This window comes from Gadus morhua, chromosome 3 (genome assembly GCF_902167405.1).
Source record: "Gadus morhua chromosome 3, gadMor3.0, whole genome shotgun sequence".
In the NCBI taxonomy this organism is placed as follows: Eukaryota; Metazoa; Chordata; class Actinopteri; order Gadiformes; family Gadidae; genus Gadus; species Gadus morhua.
In genome coordinates this window covers 12,991,310-13,009,296 of record NC_044050.1, presented here as the reverse complement: position 1 = coordinate 13,009,296, position 17,987 = coordinate 12,991,310, and the positions used below count along the sequence as shown (strand labels likewise).

The 17,987-nt window shown below is 42.2% G+C and overlaps 1 protein-coding gene across 1 annotated transcript; it reads left to right on the top strand.

Moving 5' to 3' along the window:
* Positions 1–2,097: 2,097 nt before the first annotated feature.
* On the top strand, positions 2,098–5,046 carry LOC115540583 (lysozyme g). Its single transcript, XM_030352012.1, has 5 exons — positions 2,098–2,281; positions 3,368–3,448; positions 3,593–3,801; positions 3,895–4,033; positions 4,323–5,046. Exons 1-5 carry the CDS (start codon positions 2,278–2,280, stop codon positions 4,499–4,501), a joined length of 612 nt encoding a protein of 203 aa, XP_030207872.1. The 5' UTR covers positions 2,098–2,277; the 3' UTR covers positions 4,502–5,046.
* Positions 5,047–17,987: the final 12,941 nt, after the last annotated feature.

Below are 17,987 nucleotides of genomic sequence, written 5' to 3'. Positions count from 1 at the left end.
GTTATTGTTCGTTCGACTCTGTTTGCCGCTAAAAGAGATATTAGTTTATATCTGTTCATGTCTATACAGGTGTTCCAGGGAATCAAGTGTTTTATTTGAGGATTGTGGCTCAGGCAACAAAAGAGAAAACAGATGTAAGCATCTCATCCATTGTCTGCCGATTGTGTGTCTCTAGGTCTCCTCTTCCTGGGGTCCGGCAGTCCAGAAGAATGATCAAGTGTCTCCTTCCTGGAGTAGAGCAGTCGAGCAAATGCCTGCTGAGGCCTGGCTATTCTATAAATTCACAGCTCCTTATCATCTAAACCTTACAGCATTGCCAAAGGAAAAATCACCCGTAAATATTATGACTTACATTACTTACATACATAGATATTGCTTTAGCATAATGATTTTACTTCTAAAAGTAAATAAAAGTACATTCTTCCCACAACAACCCCTTGCTCATCCCTTATGGGATGAGCATTAATCACACTGTCAGAGTTTGTAACTCCCCCAGAGCGTTCATGGGGGATGAGACTTTATTTGCCCTGGATCGGCCTCCTACTCCAACCATTCACTCACACATCATTCTCATCGTTATCTGACTCCATAAAAAATCCCCTCAACATCTCTAATTCCTCTGGTAAGCCAGTCTCTAGACCCCTTGGACTTCTGGGCGCTCAGCCCTGTCCAGTCTGTCTGCGTCAGTATAGCTGTGGTGGTTAGTCTCCCGTCACAATCCCTCTGATGGAGTTCAGCCAGTCGATCCCTTACTTCCCCTAACTGTTCAGTCGGGTATAATTGGGCGCAGTGTGACAGGTAGTGCCAGGTAGAACTCCCTTCCACCTAGATGGATGGTTCCACTGTCTCTTGAACACCCGTAGGTACACCTGGTCAGCCCCCCTTGGCGGGTCTTCCTATGACTCTGGAGCTCTGTCTTTTTCCTGTGGAAATATAAGCTCATGCATGGCAGTTAGTTGTCTAATATATTCTCTTATTTCTAATTGCGGTTGCTCCAATGGGGGTCCCTTATAGGGTCCTCGAAGTGTAGGTGAAGGCATGGGTCGACCGGTAAGCATTTCATGAAGAGTTTGTGTGTCATTCTTCATTCTGTTAGCCTGCATACGATAACTCATTAGTGCTAGTGGCAGTGCATCTACTCAATTAAATTTAGCAACTGCACAAATTTTGTTACATTTTGTCATGAGGATCTCATTTACCGTTTCCACGATTCTCTGTGACTGCATGTCGAACAAAGGTTTGACATGTATCTAAAACTTGGGCAACAACTTGACCCGTGAGTGATCAGTGCGTAGAAAGCTCTTGGAAATCTCTAGCCTTAACTGTCTACAACCAATCTAGTGGGAAGGGAAATTGAAGCCAGTAAATCCAAAACCAAGGGTCAAAAAGTGATGGGTTTGCCACCAGCGGCCTTCAAACCACGCTTTTTCCGAAGTTTAACAAAGTCATGTTCTTAACCAAAAATGTAACTTGAGTCAGTATATACGTGAGGGTTTTTATAAATGAAAAAGCGACCTGCCCCCGGTATAAGTCCAACTCCACTGCCTGAGCCAACATGTCTGACTCCTGTTCCTCCTCCACCTATCAGCCCACACAGCTCTTCCTATGATGGTCACCTCATGGGTGGACCAAGTAATAATGACTGTGCCTGCCTTAGGTTGTCCCGGGGATTCAAGGTGGGATTTGAGATATGAGATATGTGATAAAGATTGCAATGTGGAGGAATGGAGACAGTCTTCTACCACAGCCAATGCAGCCATGTGTCTGGGTAATGGAGACACACCAGGGCGATTATCCTGTGTGTGTGAGGGAGCGGATGATGGGGCCATTAAGAAAGTAACTTTCTATCACATAACATGTGATAGAATAGCATCAGTGGCGAAGCTAGAGCTTTTTTGGGTGGGCTAAAGCCTTTTTTGCGTGGATCGGCATCACCTTCTCTCCAATGATGGTCAGTAGCTCGCGGACGCAAATTTTTGCATTGCAAAAATAAAGCATTTCAGATATATATTTTTTTTCAAGAAAAGTTTTTGGGTGTGCCTGTTGAACAGTGGATGGCCATAGGTCCGTCAGGCCCATCCATAACACCGTGCCTGTTACATGATGGCTTGAGCCCACCCAAAGGTCTAGCTTCGCCACTGCATGTAACTGCTTTCTTTGACTAAGAGTGAAACCAAAACTATTTGAACAAGCTAGGCTTAATCGTCGTAGACAAGAGAAGGAAGCAGAAACACCCAAGACGTCTCTACTTCTGCTGCAAGGACCTCGATATCTAACATGGGTAAGAATTCTACAAGAATTGGAAGAAATGGGGAGTAACGGAATACATGTACCGGAATACATGTAGGCTATTCAGAATACAAATTATAGCTATTCCGTTACAGTTACAATTTAAATAGTTGGTATTTAGAATATATTCATCCATTGATGAATATGATGAATGGATTACATGACGATACTTAGATCTGTTTCAGCAGTTTATTCGTGCTTTCACAATAACAGCATCTAGCGCGCACTAAACGAGTTTGGTCCCCTTGGTTCGGTACGTTTGCGTTGGTGTGAATGGAACCACCTCACTTCGGATCAGCCAACCGAGACCTCCCTGAACAGGTTCGCTTCCAAACGAACCCTGGTGCGGTTCGCTTGAGATGTGAAAGCGAACGCACCTCGGTCCGATCCAGTTCTACAAAGCATAGGCCTATGCCTCTTGGGACGTAACAGGCACCCGCTCAGCCGCGCGCATTATGGGAATTATTGTTTGATTAGCGGTAACTCCAAGACTAGCAGCAAATTGTCGGACCGTCGGGGAATTTGGACAGACACCCACATAAAACGTATGCTGGAAAACACACATAAAAATGCCGATGATTGAACGATCTTTTTTTCTCTCTCTCTCTCTCTCTCTCTCTCTCTCTCTCTCTCTCTCTCTCTCTCTCTCTCTCTCTCTCTCTCTCTCTCTCTCTCTCTCTCTCTCTCTCTCTCTCTCTCTCTCTATATATATATATATTTTAAGGCGACACCTATGCACATAGCTCAGTGAATCTTTTTTTAGATGTAATGTTCCATTACAGCAAATTAAATAAAATAGTTCACTTTCAGGGAGATTAACACAGAAGAAGAACACGCCAGAATAGGCCTGTTTTATTAAGCAGGATTTGATGCCGCATTCCTACACTTATAAAATGCAATTCAATGCGGAAGTAATCCAAGTATTCAGAATACAATACTCAGATTGAGTGATGAAACGGGCGTTTTTGGGCATGTATTCTGTATTCTGTAACTGGATACATTTTAAAAGTAACCTTCCCAACACTGATGATATATATTGATATTGTCAATAATATTGTCATCAACTGAACGTGTCTAGGGTACGGAGACATCATGACGGTAATAACAGAAGGAGCGTCCGACCACACCGCGAAAGCATATGGAAAGGAGCTGCGCGCCGGTAGGGGGCTGCAGGTCCACATACCACCGTGAAATGACTCCACATAAAACCATTCATTTTACCGAAGAGAGAATCATTTCGTGAACGTTGTATTGCCCATGTCAAGTGACAAGAAAGTACCGTGACATATTATTTCTCCCAAAGGGGTACCGGCATCGCAGAAAATGGCTAAAGACGATTTGGGTAATATGGAAACATATAAGACCATCATTGAGAATGTGGCGAAACGTCATGATGTTGACCCAGCTCTCATCGCTGGCATCATCTCCAGAGAGTCCGAGGCCGGTCACTCCATCAAAAATACTGACCCCCCCGGTTGGGGGGACAATTATAATGCCTTTGGACTGATGCAGGTAATAAGCCTACATTTGCATTAGGTTGCTATCGCATATTATCGAGGCAAGGGGTCTGATGTGGTGTTGAATATATGGCTTCATCCTATACAGGTTGATAAGAGATGGCACAAACCAAGAGGAGCCTGGGACAGTGAGACGCACCTGGACCAGGGCACTGGGATCCTGGTTGATTTAATTAAACATGTCCAGAAGGAACGCCCCAACTGGAGCACAAACTGGCAGCTGAAGGGTTTATTTCATTCATTAATTATTATTAGTTCCTATTCTGACCACAGACTCCCTCCACTCTTACAGAAGAGGAAGTGGAGCAGAAGAGGGGAATACTTTTTAAAATGAACAGTCTCATACAGAGACAGGGGCAGTCAAACAGAACAGATATTCTCACAATGCATTTAAGTCACTATCTGAAGGACGGCGATGCCATTTTGATCGAATTACACTGAAAGAATAGCTCTGAAATCGTACAGCGCCTTTAATCTACATTCTGCCTGAACACTGTCCCTTATGTTTCACTGCAGGAGCAATCGCAGCCTACAACAAGGGATACAAGGTTCTCGACCATCCGGTCCACAATATGGACCAAATTACCACAGGCGGAGACTACTCCTCTGATGTCGTTGCCAGAGCCCAGTGGTACAAAGAAAATCTTTTTAAGGCTGGCATCCTTGAAAACATTGTGTCTTTTTTCTGGCCATAGCTTTTATGAGCTGAACATAGAGTTAAATGAGAGGATGATCTATCTCGTATGTGTGTGAAAGGGAGTCCAGATAGTTGGTTCAGCAAGCCACACAGCATCCCACATAGAGTCCAGATGAAAGTCCAGGAAAATCTGCTTTGCCTATTTCACAAAGTGGATCTAGTAATTTTTTTCTTGCTGTGCATTGTATGTATTGCCTTCCGTTACCATTTTTTGCAAGATAGCTTTTCTAAAATATGAAAATATTGTAATGCAATGCATGGCAATACAACACATTCAAGATAATAGCTACAAATTCATATTATTCACATCCAAAATGTGGCACTTCATTGTACCAGTGTTGAAAGAAAATGTGGTGGTAATGGCTCATATATATATTATACGTCTGTTAAATGTATTGATTATTCATAGTGGTCAACTACAAATATAGATATACTTATCCTATCTGTAATACGTATTGATCATCCATTGTGGTAAATCATAGACCTATACTTATCCTATCTGTTATATGCATGTATAGGTATATATATGATCATTCATCTCGACTTTTAGTTGTGTTGTTGTATCGCAACAGTTTCGTTTTGGATACCAAATTTCTATGGAAAGGGTAATAGCCTATTTTAGTTATTGAACAGGGAAACTAAATGATCAAAAACACACTCATTTATCATAATCCCCTCATCTTCGAAAAGCCATTCGCTATTCACTATTTAACTATTTATTTAAGTAAAACTCCAGCATTGAATCCTCTAAATTCATAAGTTGGTGAAAGGACAGAGCATGGTCGTCTTCACATAGGTCAAGTATTCATCCGCATATTCGCATTGCGGCTGACGTTAACACTCTTTAACGTACGTGTAGACCAGGGCTGGGCAATCATTTTTCATTGGGGGCCACATAAGAAATTCCGAATGCCTTTGAGGGCCTAGGAAATGTTGTTCTATCTTAATAGTCATTTTATAAAAAAAATTAAAACAAATTGCAAAGAAGCAAACCCAACTGATTTGGTATCCTCAATATGTCATGAGTAAGAAAAAAAAGAAGCCCTAATGAAACACAACTAGGAGAAAGTTTAGAAAAAGACCCAAATATAGCCTATTCATACACCTATTCATTCTTTTTCTCACATGAATAGGGTAAAATTGTTTACCTTTAGATATCACCATGACAATTACTGAGTTGATTACTTACATCAAGACAAACAAAATATGTATGACAAGATTTTTGAAAATGTTTGTTTACATAGGCAAACGGTGCATAATCTATTCACGTATATGTGTTACTTTGCATACAGATCAAAAACTTTGGTATAGTTAGGTGAAAATGTCTTGTTGAAACTTGTTGACATTAAACAGTAAAAGATTTAATTTTCAGGTCTGAATGGAACCCAGGCTACCCATGAGCATTAATACATAGAGGCAGGAAGAAGCACTTTGAACTCGCCTTTATTAATTATCATTGCAGAGATGGGGTTTATGGCTGGGTAAGTGGGACTGTTTTTGGGGGATGAGTCTGAAGGAAGAACAGGAGACAAGGTAAGGAGAATGCAGAAGACAGAAGGAAGGTCAAAGGAATGACTGAATATCTGCCCCTTATGGTAACATTTTTTACCATAAGGGGTAATTGGTAACATTAGTATTTTACTGTTATATGTCAACACGTTTTAACAAGAAATCTTCCCCTGGCTATACCCAATGTTTAGATCTGTTGTGGTATTTACTGTATGCAAATTAGCACATACTTAGTTAAATTATGCACTGTTTGCCCATGTTAACAAACAATTCAATTTCATTTTCTTTTAAATTGATGTAAATAATCAACTATTTTTTGATACTTTCCGCTCATGGGATTCTTCTGGGACTTTTTTTTTACCTTACTCAAGACCAGACCCGTCGCCAGACCTGAGTCTTAAGGGGGGCATATCAAATGCATAGGATTATCAAATGCAATCAAATGCAATTATTATTAGCCTAGAGTATGTATATTTCCTCTATTCACGCAGCACATAATCATCACGTTAAACATAACCAACAGCAATATGACCCTATAGCCTATAGCCTACAACATCATATCATTCCTCATCATTTAAAGCAATACATTACATAGAAGCAATGCTATGAATATATATCCATAAAACACTGGACATATTAGGTGTAAAAGCAGTTAACAGAGAGATATACATTGCCATTAGGATAGGATAGGATATATTTATTTGTCATAGGACAGAAGTACAACGAAATTCAGTGCACTCACGTACTGGTCTCATTTAAAAAGGTAACATAATAAATAATAAATAAATAAAGAAAATACATTCAACATTTCTTTCACTCTCTACATTCATGTCGTCATACACTATACCGTTAACTTGGTGCCATTGTATGCCTAAAAAAAAAAAATAGTAGGCCTATGCCTTAAAATAGTAGGCCTAGTACAAATATGTAAGGTGCTGAGCATTGCATTAGAACCTCCTCATCAACATATCCTTCCACTCAGACGTAAACTTGTGAGTTAGGTCCTTTTCAAAAGCAAGCTGAATCAGCTGGGCCTTGCGTCTGTGCAGCATACCGCGCCGATGCTCTGAGGAGACGTTTTTCAACGTGGAAAATGAGTTTTCACACATTGCTGTGGAAGCTCCTAAAGTTAGGGCAAGGGTTTAGGCTGTGAGAACAGTCGGCATAGCCTGGAGTGCACAGTTGAATTTGCTGAATTTGTCGGCTTCATCAGCTTATTCCCTTTCAAAAAAAATAATATATGTTCTTCTTTCAAGCATGAATGACACCAAGTCCCTCTGTCATGACTTTGTACGATCAAAATTCTTGTAAAACTTCTGACCCTTGGTATTATGTTTATTTAAATTAAAATAAGTAACTTATTAAAATAAATCAATTTTATAAGATGAGGGGGTTTTCATGAGCCTCATAGTATTAGAACATGTGGTACTTGTTGATTAGCTCAGTTGTTATGGCAATGAATACGCTCTCAGCTGATAAAATAATGCCAGCGTCTTTTTTCAACTGAAAATTAACACCCATGTCAACTTTTTCTGCTCCTTGCACCTTATCATGCTTATCATGTTACGCAGAATTACTAGCCCCTGCCGACTAAAAAATGAAACAATTCAAGAGGCGGCATAGTTATAATCGCCTTGTGGTCAACTGTCATTTAATAGTCATCTGACAGATTATGTCAAGGTTTTAAAATGATTATTATTATTATTAGCTGGTCATGTTATAACACAGCTGGTAATCGTGGATTTAGGGGGCAATCGGGCCATAGGGGGCCGCTATGGGCGGCCCCCATAGCGACGGGCCTGCTCAAGACATATTGAGGACACAAAATAAGTTGAGTTTGTTCCTGTTGCAATTTGTTCTAGGTTTACCCGCATTTTAGCCTAAAATGACTGGACTATAACTATTAGATTCGATTATAAAAAAATATATTGCTGTAACTCTTATCAAGCATAAGATGAGATGAGAGAGATGAAGAGATGAAGAGGTGCTTCCTTTCGAACATAGGAAAAGACAGCACTGTTTAAAAAGAATTCGACTCCACTCCTCCTAACCGACGTCATTGCGCGACGGCGGGTATTGCTGACCTCTAGCGTTTCTAGTGTGAAACTAGAAAAAAAAAACAAGCGCTCTTAGATCAATGCGTTCTTGTCGTATTGATTTCAATTTGGTTATTGCCAACAGTGAGAATCACTTAGGTCGGACTTGGCCAACGGGAATATTTTGGGCCACTTGAATTCCAATTCACATGTGAAAAAAAAGAGGCTAAACTTATGTTGATGTTGAAATTAACTGCCCCCAGTAGTCTTTCTTAAATGTGAAGTTGGCATTTTCTTTTCTTCTGGTGTATTATATGTGCTTACTAACCAATAATACATTAATTTATATATTATCATATAATTCCTATGTACCTTTTAGTGTTTGTCCTCCAAGGTGATGGACATTGACAAAAGGAAGCGTCCACTCCTGCATACTCGTATTCTTCAGCAGGTGGCACTAAACAACAGAATGCAAAATAACTGATCTGATGACCTGGTGGTTTCCCATAATATACACCTGAGAGACCCATCTCGAGGTAGCCTGGCTACCTAATACCAACATAGTCACCTGTGACCCCCACGTGACACCGGGAAGGCTATATCTTCCGGTGTCATCAGAGGATCTGTTCCTTTACATCTTCTCGCTGCGCAGGTACCATATTGAACCTTTGTTTGGAGAAAGGAAGGAAATGCGTTACAGCTGGCTACGTACAGCCTCTTGACCAAGGTCGGAGCCGCGGGTAACCCGGTATGGTCTCTCTCTGTTGGTATATCTTTCCATTTCTCACAGTGACGCAGATGCAGGTATGAGTCACCGGTCCCAGGACTAAATACTTCTCCCTGCCCTGGCAGTCTGAGGCCAACCTACATCACTCATCGCTGACGCTTTATGTTAACCAATGCTAACCCAGAGAGAGAGAGAGAGAGAGAGAGAGAGAGAGAGAGAGAGAGAGAGAGAGAGAGAGAGAGAGAGAGAGAGAGAGAGAGAGAGGGAGGGAGGGAGGGAGGGAGGGAGGGAGGGAGGGAGGGAGGGAGGGAGGGAGGGAGGGAGGGAGGGAGGGAGGGAGGGAGAGAGAGAGAGAGAGAGAGAGAGAGAGAGAGAGGGAGGGAGGGAGGGAGGGGGGGGGGGGGGGGGGGGAGGGAGGGAGGGAGGGAGGGAGGGAGGGAGGGAGGGAGGGAGGGAGGGAGGGAGAGAGGGAGGGAGGGAGGGAGAGAGGGAGGGAGGGAGGGAGAGAGAGAGAGAGAGAGAGAGAGAGAGAGAGAGAGAGAGAGAGAGAGAGAGAGAGAGAGAGAGAGAGAGAGAGAGAGAGAGAGAGAGAGAGAGAGAGAGAGAGAGAGAGAGAGAGAGAGAGAGAGAGAGAGAGAGAGAGAGAGAGAGAGCGAGCTATCTGCCTGGAGAGCAAAACAACCCTCTTTCCCATCTCCTTTCCAACCCTGTCTCGTCAAAATTACGTTCCCAGAGAACTATTCGGCGTTCTCAATTACGTTTGTCATAAAACGTATTTTTTCCGCGATTACGTGTTATTGAACGTATTGCAAATACGTTCGTCCTCAGCCTATTTTTGGCCATTTATTAACCTCTAGGATTATGTTTGGTTGAAACGTATCCCAGATAGGTTAAATGTCAACGTATAGCACATTATTGTCATTAAGGCATATCTTCCTTTCAGGGAACGTTTCATTTGACGTATTTTGTCTGAAAAATGTATCTTGGCCGTGAATACGTGTTATTGAACATATCGCAAATACGTTCGTTGTCAACCTATTTTTTGCCATTCATTTACCTCTAGGATTATGTTTGGTTGAAACGTATCCCAAATATGTTAAATGTCAACGTGTAGCACATTATTGTCATTAAGGCATATTTCCCTTTCGGGAAACGTTTCATTGAACGTTATTTTGTCCCTGATTACGTCTTATTGAACATATTGCAAATAGGTTCGTTCTCAACATTTTTGTTGTTCTTTATTTAAGCTACCTCTTGGATTACATAGGCTACATTTAATTGAAACGTATCCTTAATAGGCTACGTTAAATTTCGATAACACATTATTGTCAGCATATAGGCATAGGTCTACCTCTCGGGGAAGCGTACGTTTGATTGTAATGTTAATAGTCCAACGTTATATCAACATGTCACAAGAGGAGAAATTAGCTGCTGACGGGGTAACTGTAGGAGCGGGGGTTGCTTTGTTGATTTCTTTATCTAGGGCTATAGCTGTGGTCAAAGCGGGAAGTGTGCGTTGTCTGGGCGGCTGCCTGAACTGAGCTGCAGGAAATTATGTTCACACGTTTCTTCATTCATTCATGAAGGCTATACCGGTGAACGGTGACGTCAGACTCACGCCCACCTACAAACCAATCAATGTCCAGTATCAGCCTGTCCTCTCGGAAATACGACCACGTAGGTGGTTTGTTCCGCCAAAGATTACGACCCATTGGAATTTATCCAAAACGAGCAAACGAGGCCCTCTACATGTGCGGGCAACCCTTTCTCATCAAAATTACGTTCCCAGAGAACTATTCGGCATTCTCAATTACGTTTGTCTAAAAAACGTATTTTGTCCGTGATTACGTTTTATTGAACATATTGTAATGACCTCGCCGGTGACATAACGATGTCGAGTCATTAGTAATTGAAGGAACTTTTTATGGACCAAAACCAGGTCACTGAAACCCGTAACCAACGGCAGAAATCCCACCCAAAACAAACCCCGGTTACCCCGGCAACCCCCAACACGGTCTCACTCACGTGCAGGCCCCCACCCTGTGTTCTTCCAAGGCCCTCCCCCAGCTGACCTAATGATTCGCCCCCACACTGATTGACAAGAAGAACATTACAATACATGCACACAGAACAACCGGCATAACGGACAACGAAATACAATGCAACACATAACACACTATTGGCCTCTTGTGTCGCTAAAGGAAAGGCATGTTGATGCGATTGATTTGTTTTGTTTTTAAGCTCCTCCAGCCTCCCCTCAGCCCCGTATAAACAAAGCTGTAAATAGCTAAACTACACTAAACTATTTAACTGTCCCAGGGTCGCTACAATATCGTAAATACGAATTCGTTCTCAGCCTATTTTTGCCATTTATTTACCTTGTTACTATGGCAGAATAAAGAATAAATTCATGCATTATCATTCTACTTGAACATGTGTTTTTACAGTATAGAGTTGTGGAGAGGGATGACGTATGTTGGCAAACCCGGAAGTGAGCGTCGCCCTCGGTTCCCTTGACAAAAAGCCAACGGGTTTTCCATTGGATTTTGGATTATTGCAGAAAAATCCTCAACTCCTCAAAAACGGAAAATAAATAAATAAATAAAAATAACCGTGCTCCAAAGAACGAAGTGTAAACCAATGCATTCTGAATGGGAGTGTTTCTCCGATTTTTCCATGCTACACAACGAAATGTAAACCCATGCAAATAAAGACTTCATGGTCATAATAATTTAAATATCATTAATCTACTACTGAGTGTGTAGGGAGGTATTCTATTTTTTTCAACGGGGCTGAATCCAGTCACTTGACCGTCATGGTTGCTATGGTGGTTGCTATCGACCGCCCCCTCTAATACTCGTGGCTCTAAAAACCACGCGGCAAAGGAGCTGCCGTCAATTGGGTTGTTTTTGTCGTAAACTAGGGTCCGATGGTTGAAAAATAGACAGATATTCCAAGGTATCCTTAAAAGGCAGCTTGGATGTGTTTATTTTCTGCAGTTTAGACTTCTTCTATAACTAATTTCTGAAAGCAAAACACCAAGCTCATTGATTTAACGAGGGAGGGTTATTTGAAACAATTTATTAAATAAATATTTGTGAGAGGTCATTCCTTCTCCTGATTTTACTTCCTATTTATGTCTAGGCGTAAACCCCTACTGTCCACAAGCATCCCCCCCTCCCCATATGGATTTGGAGAATTGTTGCCACGTCCCAGTGGTGGAGGTATCATATATATATGAAAGAGGGCATTCAATTATAGCCTAATGATCAATTAGGAGGCCGAAGCCCTAAAGGAAGTGATGCAATAGGTGACTGAGTCGACAACATTTAAGTAAGCTGTAAAGCGTCTCTTATATATCAAAGGGGGTCTCAAAGGACGCATACGCTTCAACCTGTGGCTCCATACAGGAAATGACTCAGCAAGTGCTCCATCTCGTTGCAACTCACCCAGCGGCTCGCTTGCAAGATTTTGGCCTGAAGTTCTTCCCAGACCTACACCCTAGCCATCCAACATGCATATCTGAGAATCAGGCCTCTCTTTAATAATGACAAAAAGTTATGAGAGAAACACACATTAACTTTTTGTTATCTCATAAGCGGCGTGGTGCCGGCTCCTTTTGACCTTTTGACCCCCGACTTCAAAAACGTGGCCACAGGCCAGCTGTGTCTACACACCTTTAGCCACAAATGTACACCTCCATCCCACAAAAAATGGGGACTAGAAACTAACCTTTGTCTTATGTACATTTACTGTACTGTTGGAGGTCACGCCCCTTTGCCGACCTTTTCGAGATAGCTAGGGATGCTCAAATGTTTACACACATTTCCCGGGGCCCCGTGAACGACATATCCGAGATTTGGAGTTCTAGCCCTTAGAGAAAAAAAGTTTTCCCAAATGGAGTGTCATTTGGACAAAGCCCCTCAGAAGTGTAGCCTGCAAGACCTAATGGTTCAGAATGTGGTGGAAAAACAGTTTTTGAGATAGGAAGGTCCTACCGCCCTGAAATTTTAATACCTTATTCTAGGGCCTAACAGGGACCTCCACACCGAAACTTGGCCCGGTCGGACCCCGAGGGCAGGAAGGGGGGGCCCTTCCTGCCCGAAACTTGGCCTGGTCAGACCCCGAGGGCAGGCCCCCCCTTCCTGCCCTCGGGGTCCGACCGGGCCAAGTTTCGGTGTGGAGGTCCCTGTTAGGCCCTAGAATAAGGTATTAAAATTTCAGGGCGGTAGGACCTTCCCATCTCAAAAACTGTTTTTCCACCACATTCTGAACCATTAGGTCTTGCAGGCTACACTTCTGAGGGGCTTGGTCCAAATGACACTCCATTTGGGAAAACTTTTTTTCTCTAAGGGCTAGAACTCCAAATCTCGGATATGTCGTTCACGGGGCCCCGGGAAATGTGTGTAAACATTTTAGGATCCCTAGCTATCTCGAAAAGGTCGGCAAAGGGGCGTGACCTCCAACAGTACAGTAAATGTACATAAGACAGAGGTTAGTTTCTAGTCCCCATTTTTTGTGGGATGGAGGTGTACATTTGTGGCTAAAGGTGTGTAGACACAGCTGGCCTGTGGCCACGTTTTTGAAGTCGGGGGTCAAAAGGTCAAAAGGAGCCGGCACCACGCCGCTTATGAGATAACAAAAAGTTAATGTGTGTTTCTCTCATAACTTTTTGTCATTATTAAAGAGAGGCCTGATTCTCAGATATGCATGTTGGATGGCTAGGGTGTAGGTCTGGGAAGAACTTCAGGCCAAAATCTTGCAAGCGAGCCGCTGGGTGAGTTGCAACGAGATGGAGCACTTGCTGAGTCATTTCCTGTATGGAGCCACAGGTTGAAGCGTATGCGTCCTTTGAGACCCCCTTTGATATATAAGAGACGCTTTACAGCTTACTTAAATGTTGTCGACTCAGTCACCTATTGCATCACTTCCTTTAGGGCTTCGGCCTCCTAATTGATCATTAGGCTATAATTGAATGCCCTCTTTCATATATATATATGATACCTCCACCACTGGGACGTGGCAACAATTCTCCAAATCCATATGGGGAGGGGGGGATGCTTGTGGACAGTAGGGGTTTACCCTAGACATAAATAGGAAGTAAAATCAGGAGAAGGAATGACCTCTCACAAATATTTATTTAATAAATTGTTTCAAATAACCCTCCCTCGTTAAATCAATGAGCTTGGTGTTTTGCTTTCAGAATTTAGTTATAGAAGAAGTCTAAACTGCAGAAAATAAACACATCCAAGCTGCCTTTTAAGGATACCTTGGAATATCTGTCTATTTTTCAACCATCGGTCCTTAGTTTACGACAAAAACAACCCAATTGACGGCAGCTCCTTTGCCGCGTGGTTTTTAGAGCCACGAGTATTAGAGGGGGCGGTCGATAGCAACCACCATAGCAACCATGACGGTCAAGTGACTGGATTCAGCCCCGTTGAAAAAAATAGAATACCTCCCTACACACTCAGTAGTAGATTAATGATATTTAAATTATTATGACCATGAAGTCTTTATTTGCATTGGTTTACATTTCGTTGTGTAGCATGGAAAAATCGGAGAAACACTCCCATTCAGAATGCATTGGTTTACACTTCGTTCTTTGGAGCACGGTTATTTTTATTTATTTATTTATTTTCCGTTTTTGAGGAGTTGAGGATTTTTCTGCAATAATCCAAAATCCAATGGAAAACCCGTTGGCTTTTTGTCAAGGGAACCGAGGGCGACGCTCACTTCCGGGTTTGCCAACATACGTCATCCCTCTCCACAACTCTATACTGTAAAAACACATGTTCAAGTTTAATGATAATGCATGAATTTATTCTTTATTCTGCCATAGTAACAAAGTAAATAAATGGCAAAAATAGGCTGAGAACGAATTCGTATTTACGATATTGTAGCGACCCTGGGACAGTTAAATAGTTTGTGTGTTATGTGTTGCATTGTATTTCGTTGTCCGTTATGCCAGTTGTTCTGTGTGCATGTATTGTAATGTTCTTCTTGTCAATCAGTGTGGGGGCGAATCATTAGGTCAGCTGGGGGAGGGCCTTGGAAGAACACAGGGTGGGGGCCTGCACGTGAGTGAGACCGTGTTGGGGGTTGCCGGGGTAACCGGGGTTTGTTTTGGGTGGGATTTCTGCCGTTGGTTACGGGTTTCAGTGACCTGGCTTTGGTCCATAAAAAGTTCCTTCAATTACTAATGACTCGACATCGTTATGTCACCGGCGAGGTCACTACAATATGTTCAATAAAACGTAATCACGGACAAAATACGTTTTTTAGACAAACGTAATTGAGAATGCCGAATAGTTCTCTGGGAACGTAATTTTGATGAGAAAGGGTTGCCCGCACATGTAGAGGGCCTCGTTTGCTCGTTTTGGATAAATTCCAATGGGTCGTAATCTGTGGCGGAACAAACCACCTACGTGGTCGTATTTCCGAGAGGACAGGCTGATACTGGACATTGATTGGTTTGTAGGTGGGCGTGAGTCTGACGTCACCGTTCACCGGTATAGCCTTCATGAATGAATGAAGAAACGTGTGAACATAATTTCCTGCAGCTCAGTTCAGGCAGCCGCCCAGACAACGCACACTTCCCGCTTTGACCACAGCTATAGCCCTAGATAAAGAAATCAACAAAGCAACCCCCGCTCCTACAGTTACCCCGTCAGCAGCTAATTTCTCCTCTTGTGACATGTTGATATAACGTTGGACTATTAACATTACAATCAAACGTACGCTTCCCCGAGAGGTAGACCTATGCCTATATGCTGACAATAATGTGTTATCGAAATTTAACGTAGCCTATTAAGGATACGTTTCAATTAAATGTAGCCTATGTAATTCAAGAGGTAGCTTAAATAAAGAACAACAAAAATGTTGAGAACGAACCTATTTGCAATATGTTCAATAAGACGTAATCAGGGACAAAATAACGTTCAATGAAACGTTTCCCGAAAGGGAAATATGCCTTAATGACAATAATGTGCTACACGTTGACATTTAACATATTTGGGATACGTTTCAACCAAACATAATCCTAGAGGTAAATGAATGGCAAAAAATAGGTTGACAACGAACGTATTTGCGATATGTTCAATAACACGTATTCACGGCCAAGATACATTTTTCAGACAAAATACGTTAAATGAAACGTTCCCTGAAAGGAAGATACGCCTTAATGACAATAATGTGCTATACGTTGACATTTAACCTATCTGGGATACGTTTCAACCAAACATAATCCTAGAGGTTAATAAATGGCCAAAAATAGGCTGAGGACGAACGTATTTGCAATACGTTCAATAACACGTAATCGCGGAAAAAATACGTTTTATGACAAACGTAATTGAGAACGCCGAATAGTTCTCTGGGAACGTAATTTTGACGAGACAGGGTTGCTCCTTTCACACATAGTTCAGCATGAGCGTGTTTGTTGTGTGTTTGTGTTTGTGTGCTTGTTTGAGTTTATATAATATAAAACAGTACATGAATATATAAGATATAAGAAGTATAAGAATGTGATCTTTGCCACAGTCAGTATTATTCGGTCAACCTGAACCACAAGCACATTAACAGCATAATTGATTCAGTTTATTATGAAATTATGATCGACTCGCTGTACATTATCACGCTTATTACACGGCTACTTACTAAAGAAATAAATCATCTGAAACAAAATGTAACGCACGCACGTACGCACGCACACACACACATACACACACACACACACACACACACACACACACACACACACACACACACACACACACACACACACACACACACACACACACACACACACACACACACCCAGAAGTTGGACCACAGGAGAGAATAATAAAGTCTTGATTTTCAACATGATCCATCCTCGCAGCTTAGGTGAACAATCAGGGTCTTTGCAGACTCCTGTGACAGCTCCGTGACAGTAAATGCGTAGTGTCTAAGACCTTCTGTCATGTTTCCATTCAGTGTTCTGCGCTACTCTTCAGCTGTTTATTAAAAAGCTTTAAATTTCCCTCATTAATCACACAAAAATAACTATTTTAGCCAACGTGTTAATGTATATGTATGGTATTCAATATGCCTTATGTCCCCTCACATACACACTGGGGGAGCATGCAGGGGTGTGTGGGGGGGGACAGATGCTTCAGCCTTCACCTTGAAGATGTGCATAAGGAAGGACAACAAAGGCACATAATTAGCCTGGCAGTTCATTGCAGAATGAATTAGTTTATTTGAAGAAATACAGCCATTGGTAGTGTTGCTCTCCTACCTTTGAGCCTGTCTAGCTAAAAGCCTAGATTTGTGTTTCTCAATGTTTTTGTTTTTCATTTCATTGAATTTTCAAACTAAATTGAGTAAATAATAACAAATAGGCTTTGCTTTAGAGTCTTTATTGGCTTTAATGGCAATTCAAAGGACTCAGTTATTGTAAATGAATTCTTAAAGGCCTATGAATGTTGCCACAACTTCGGCTCAAATAACATATCTCTTATTATTCCTCAGAATGACGTGTCGAATGTACCCTGGCCATGATGAATCAATAGCAGCACTATCATATCTTGCCACTCTGCCTTCTCTGTGACGGTTCAGTCTGTTCTTCTGTATAGCTGTGCATGCCTGTAGCCTGAAATAAGCTATAGAGAAGTCTCTGGACGGCCTCGGACACAATGCTGCATGCGCTGCTGAATATCACCAGACACGTTGCTAATGACAAGTGTATGGTGGGGGGGGGGGGGGGGGGAGGGGGGGGGGGGGGGGGGAGAGAGCTGCCAGGAGAACAGTGCTGCCTAACCTGCCCAATAGGTATTCAGATGAGCTCGTCAGTTCACTTGTTTCGGAGCGGTTTATCTCTTTGGAGTTGCTACGGGTAACAATTGCATGAGATAAGGAGTGGGTGCTGCAAGTATCCATTCCGATTGTAGCCGTTCTCTTTCCGAAATGAAAAACCGACCTCATTAAAAACCGTCACATCTTATCCACTTTTTGTCTCGCAGTGGTGTTAAATAAAAAATTAAGCTCACACTTTGGAGCGGTTTGTCCCTGAAGAATAGAAAGCTCTGCCCATTAAAGTCACAGACACGGAGCAGGAGAGAGACTCGCTGAGGCAGCACTGATAAGTCCTCTGTGGCGTCCAACGTAGACATTGCTTTTGTCTTCTTTCCAATACGTTTAGGAGCTCTGCAATTTAAGTTATAACTCACAAA

What these genes read in the sequence shown, in the direction of transcription:
- LOC115540583 (XM_030352012.1), top strand. An exon ending in ATGCCTTTGGACTGATGCAG is followed by an intron (nt 3,802 to 3,894) that starts GTAATAAGCCTA and finishes CATCCTATACAG; the next exon opens with GTTGATAAGAGATGGCACAA. An exon ending in CACAAACTGGCAGCTGAAGG is followed by an intron (nt 4,034 to 4,322) that starts GTTTATTTCATT and finishes GTTTCACTGCAG; the next exon opens with GAGCAATCGCAGCCTACAAC.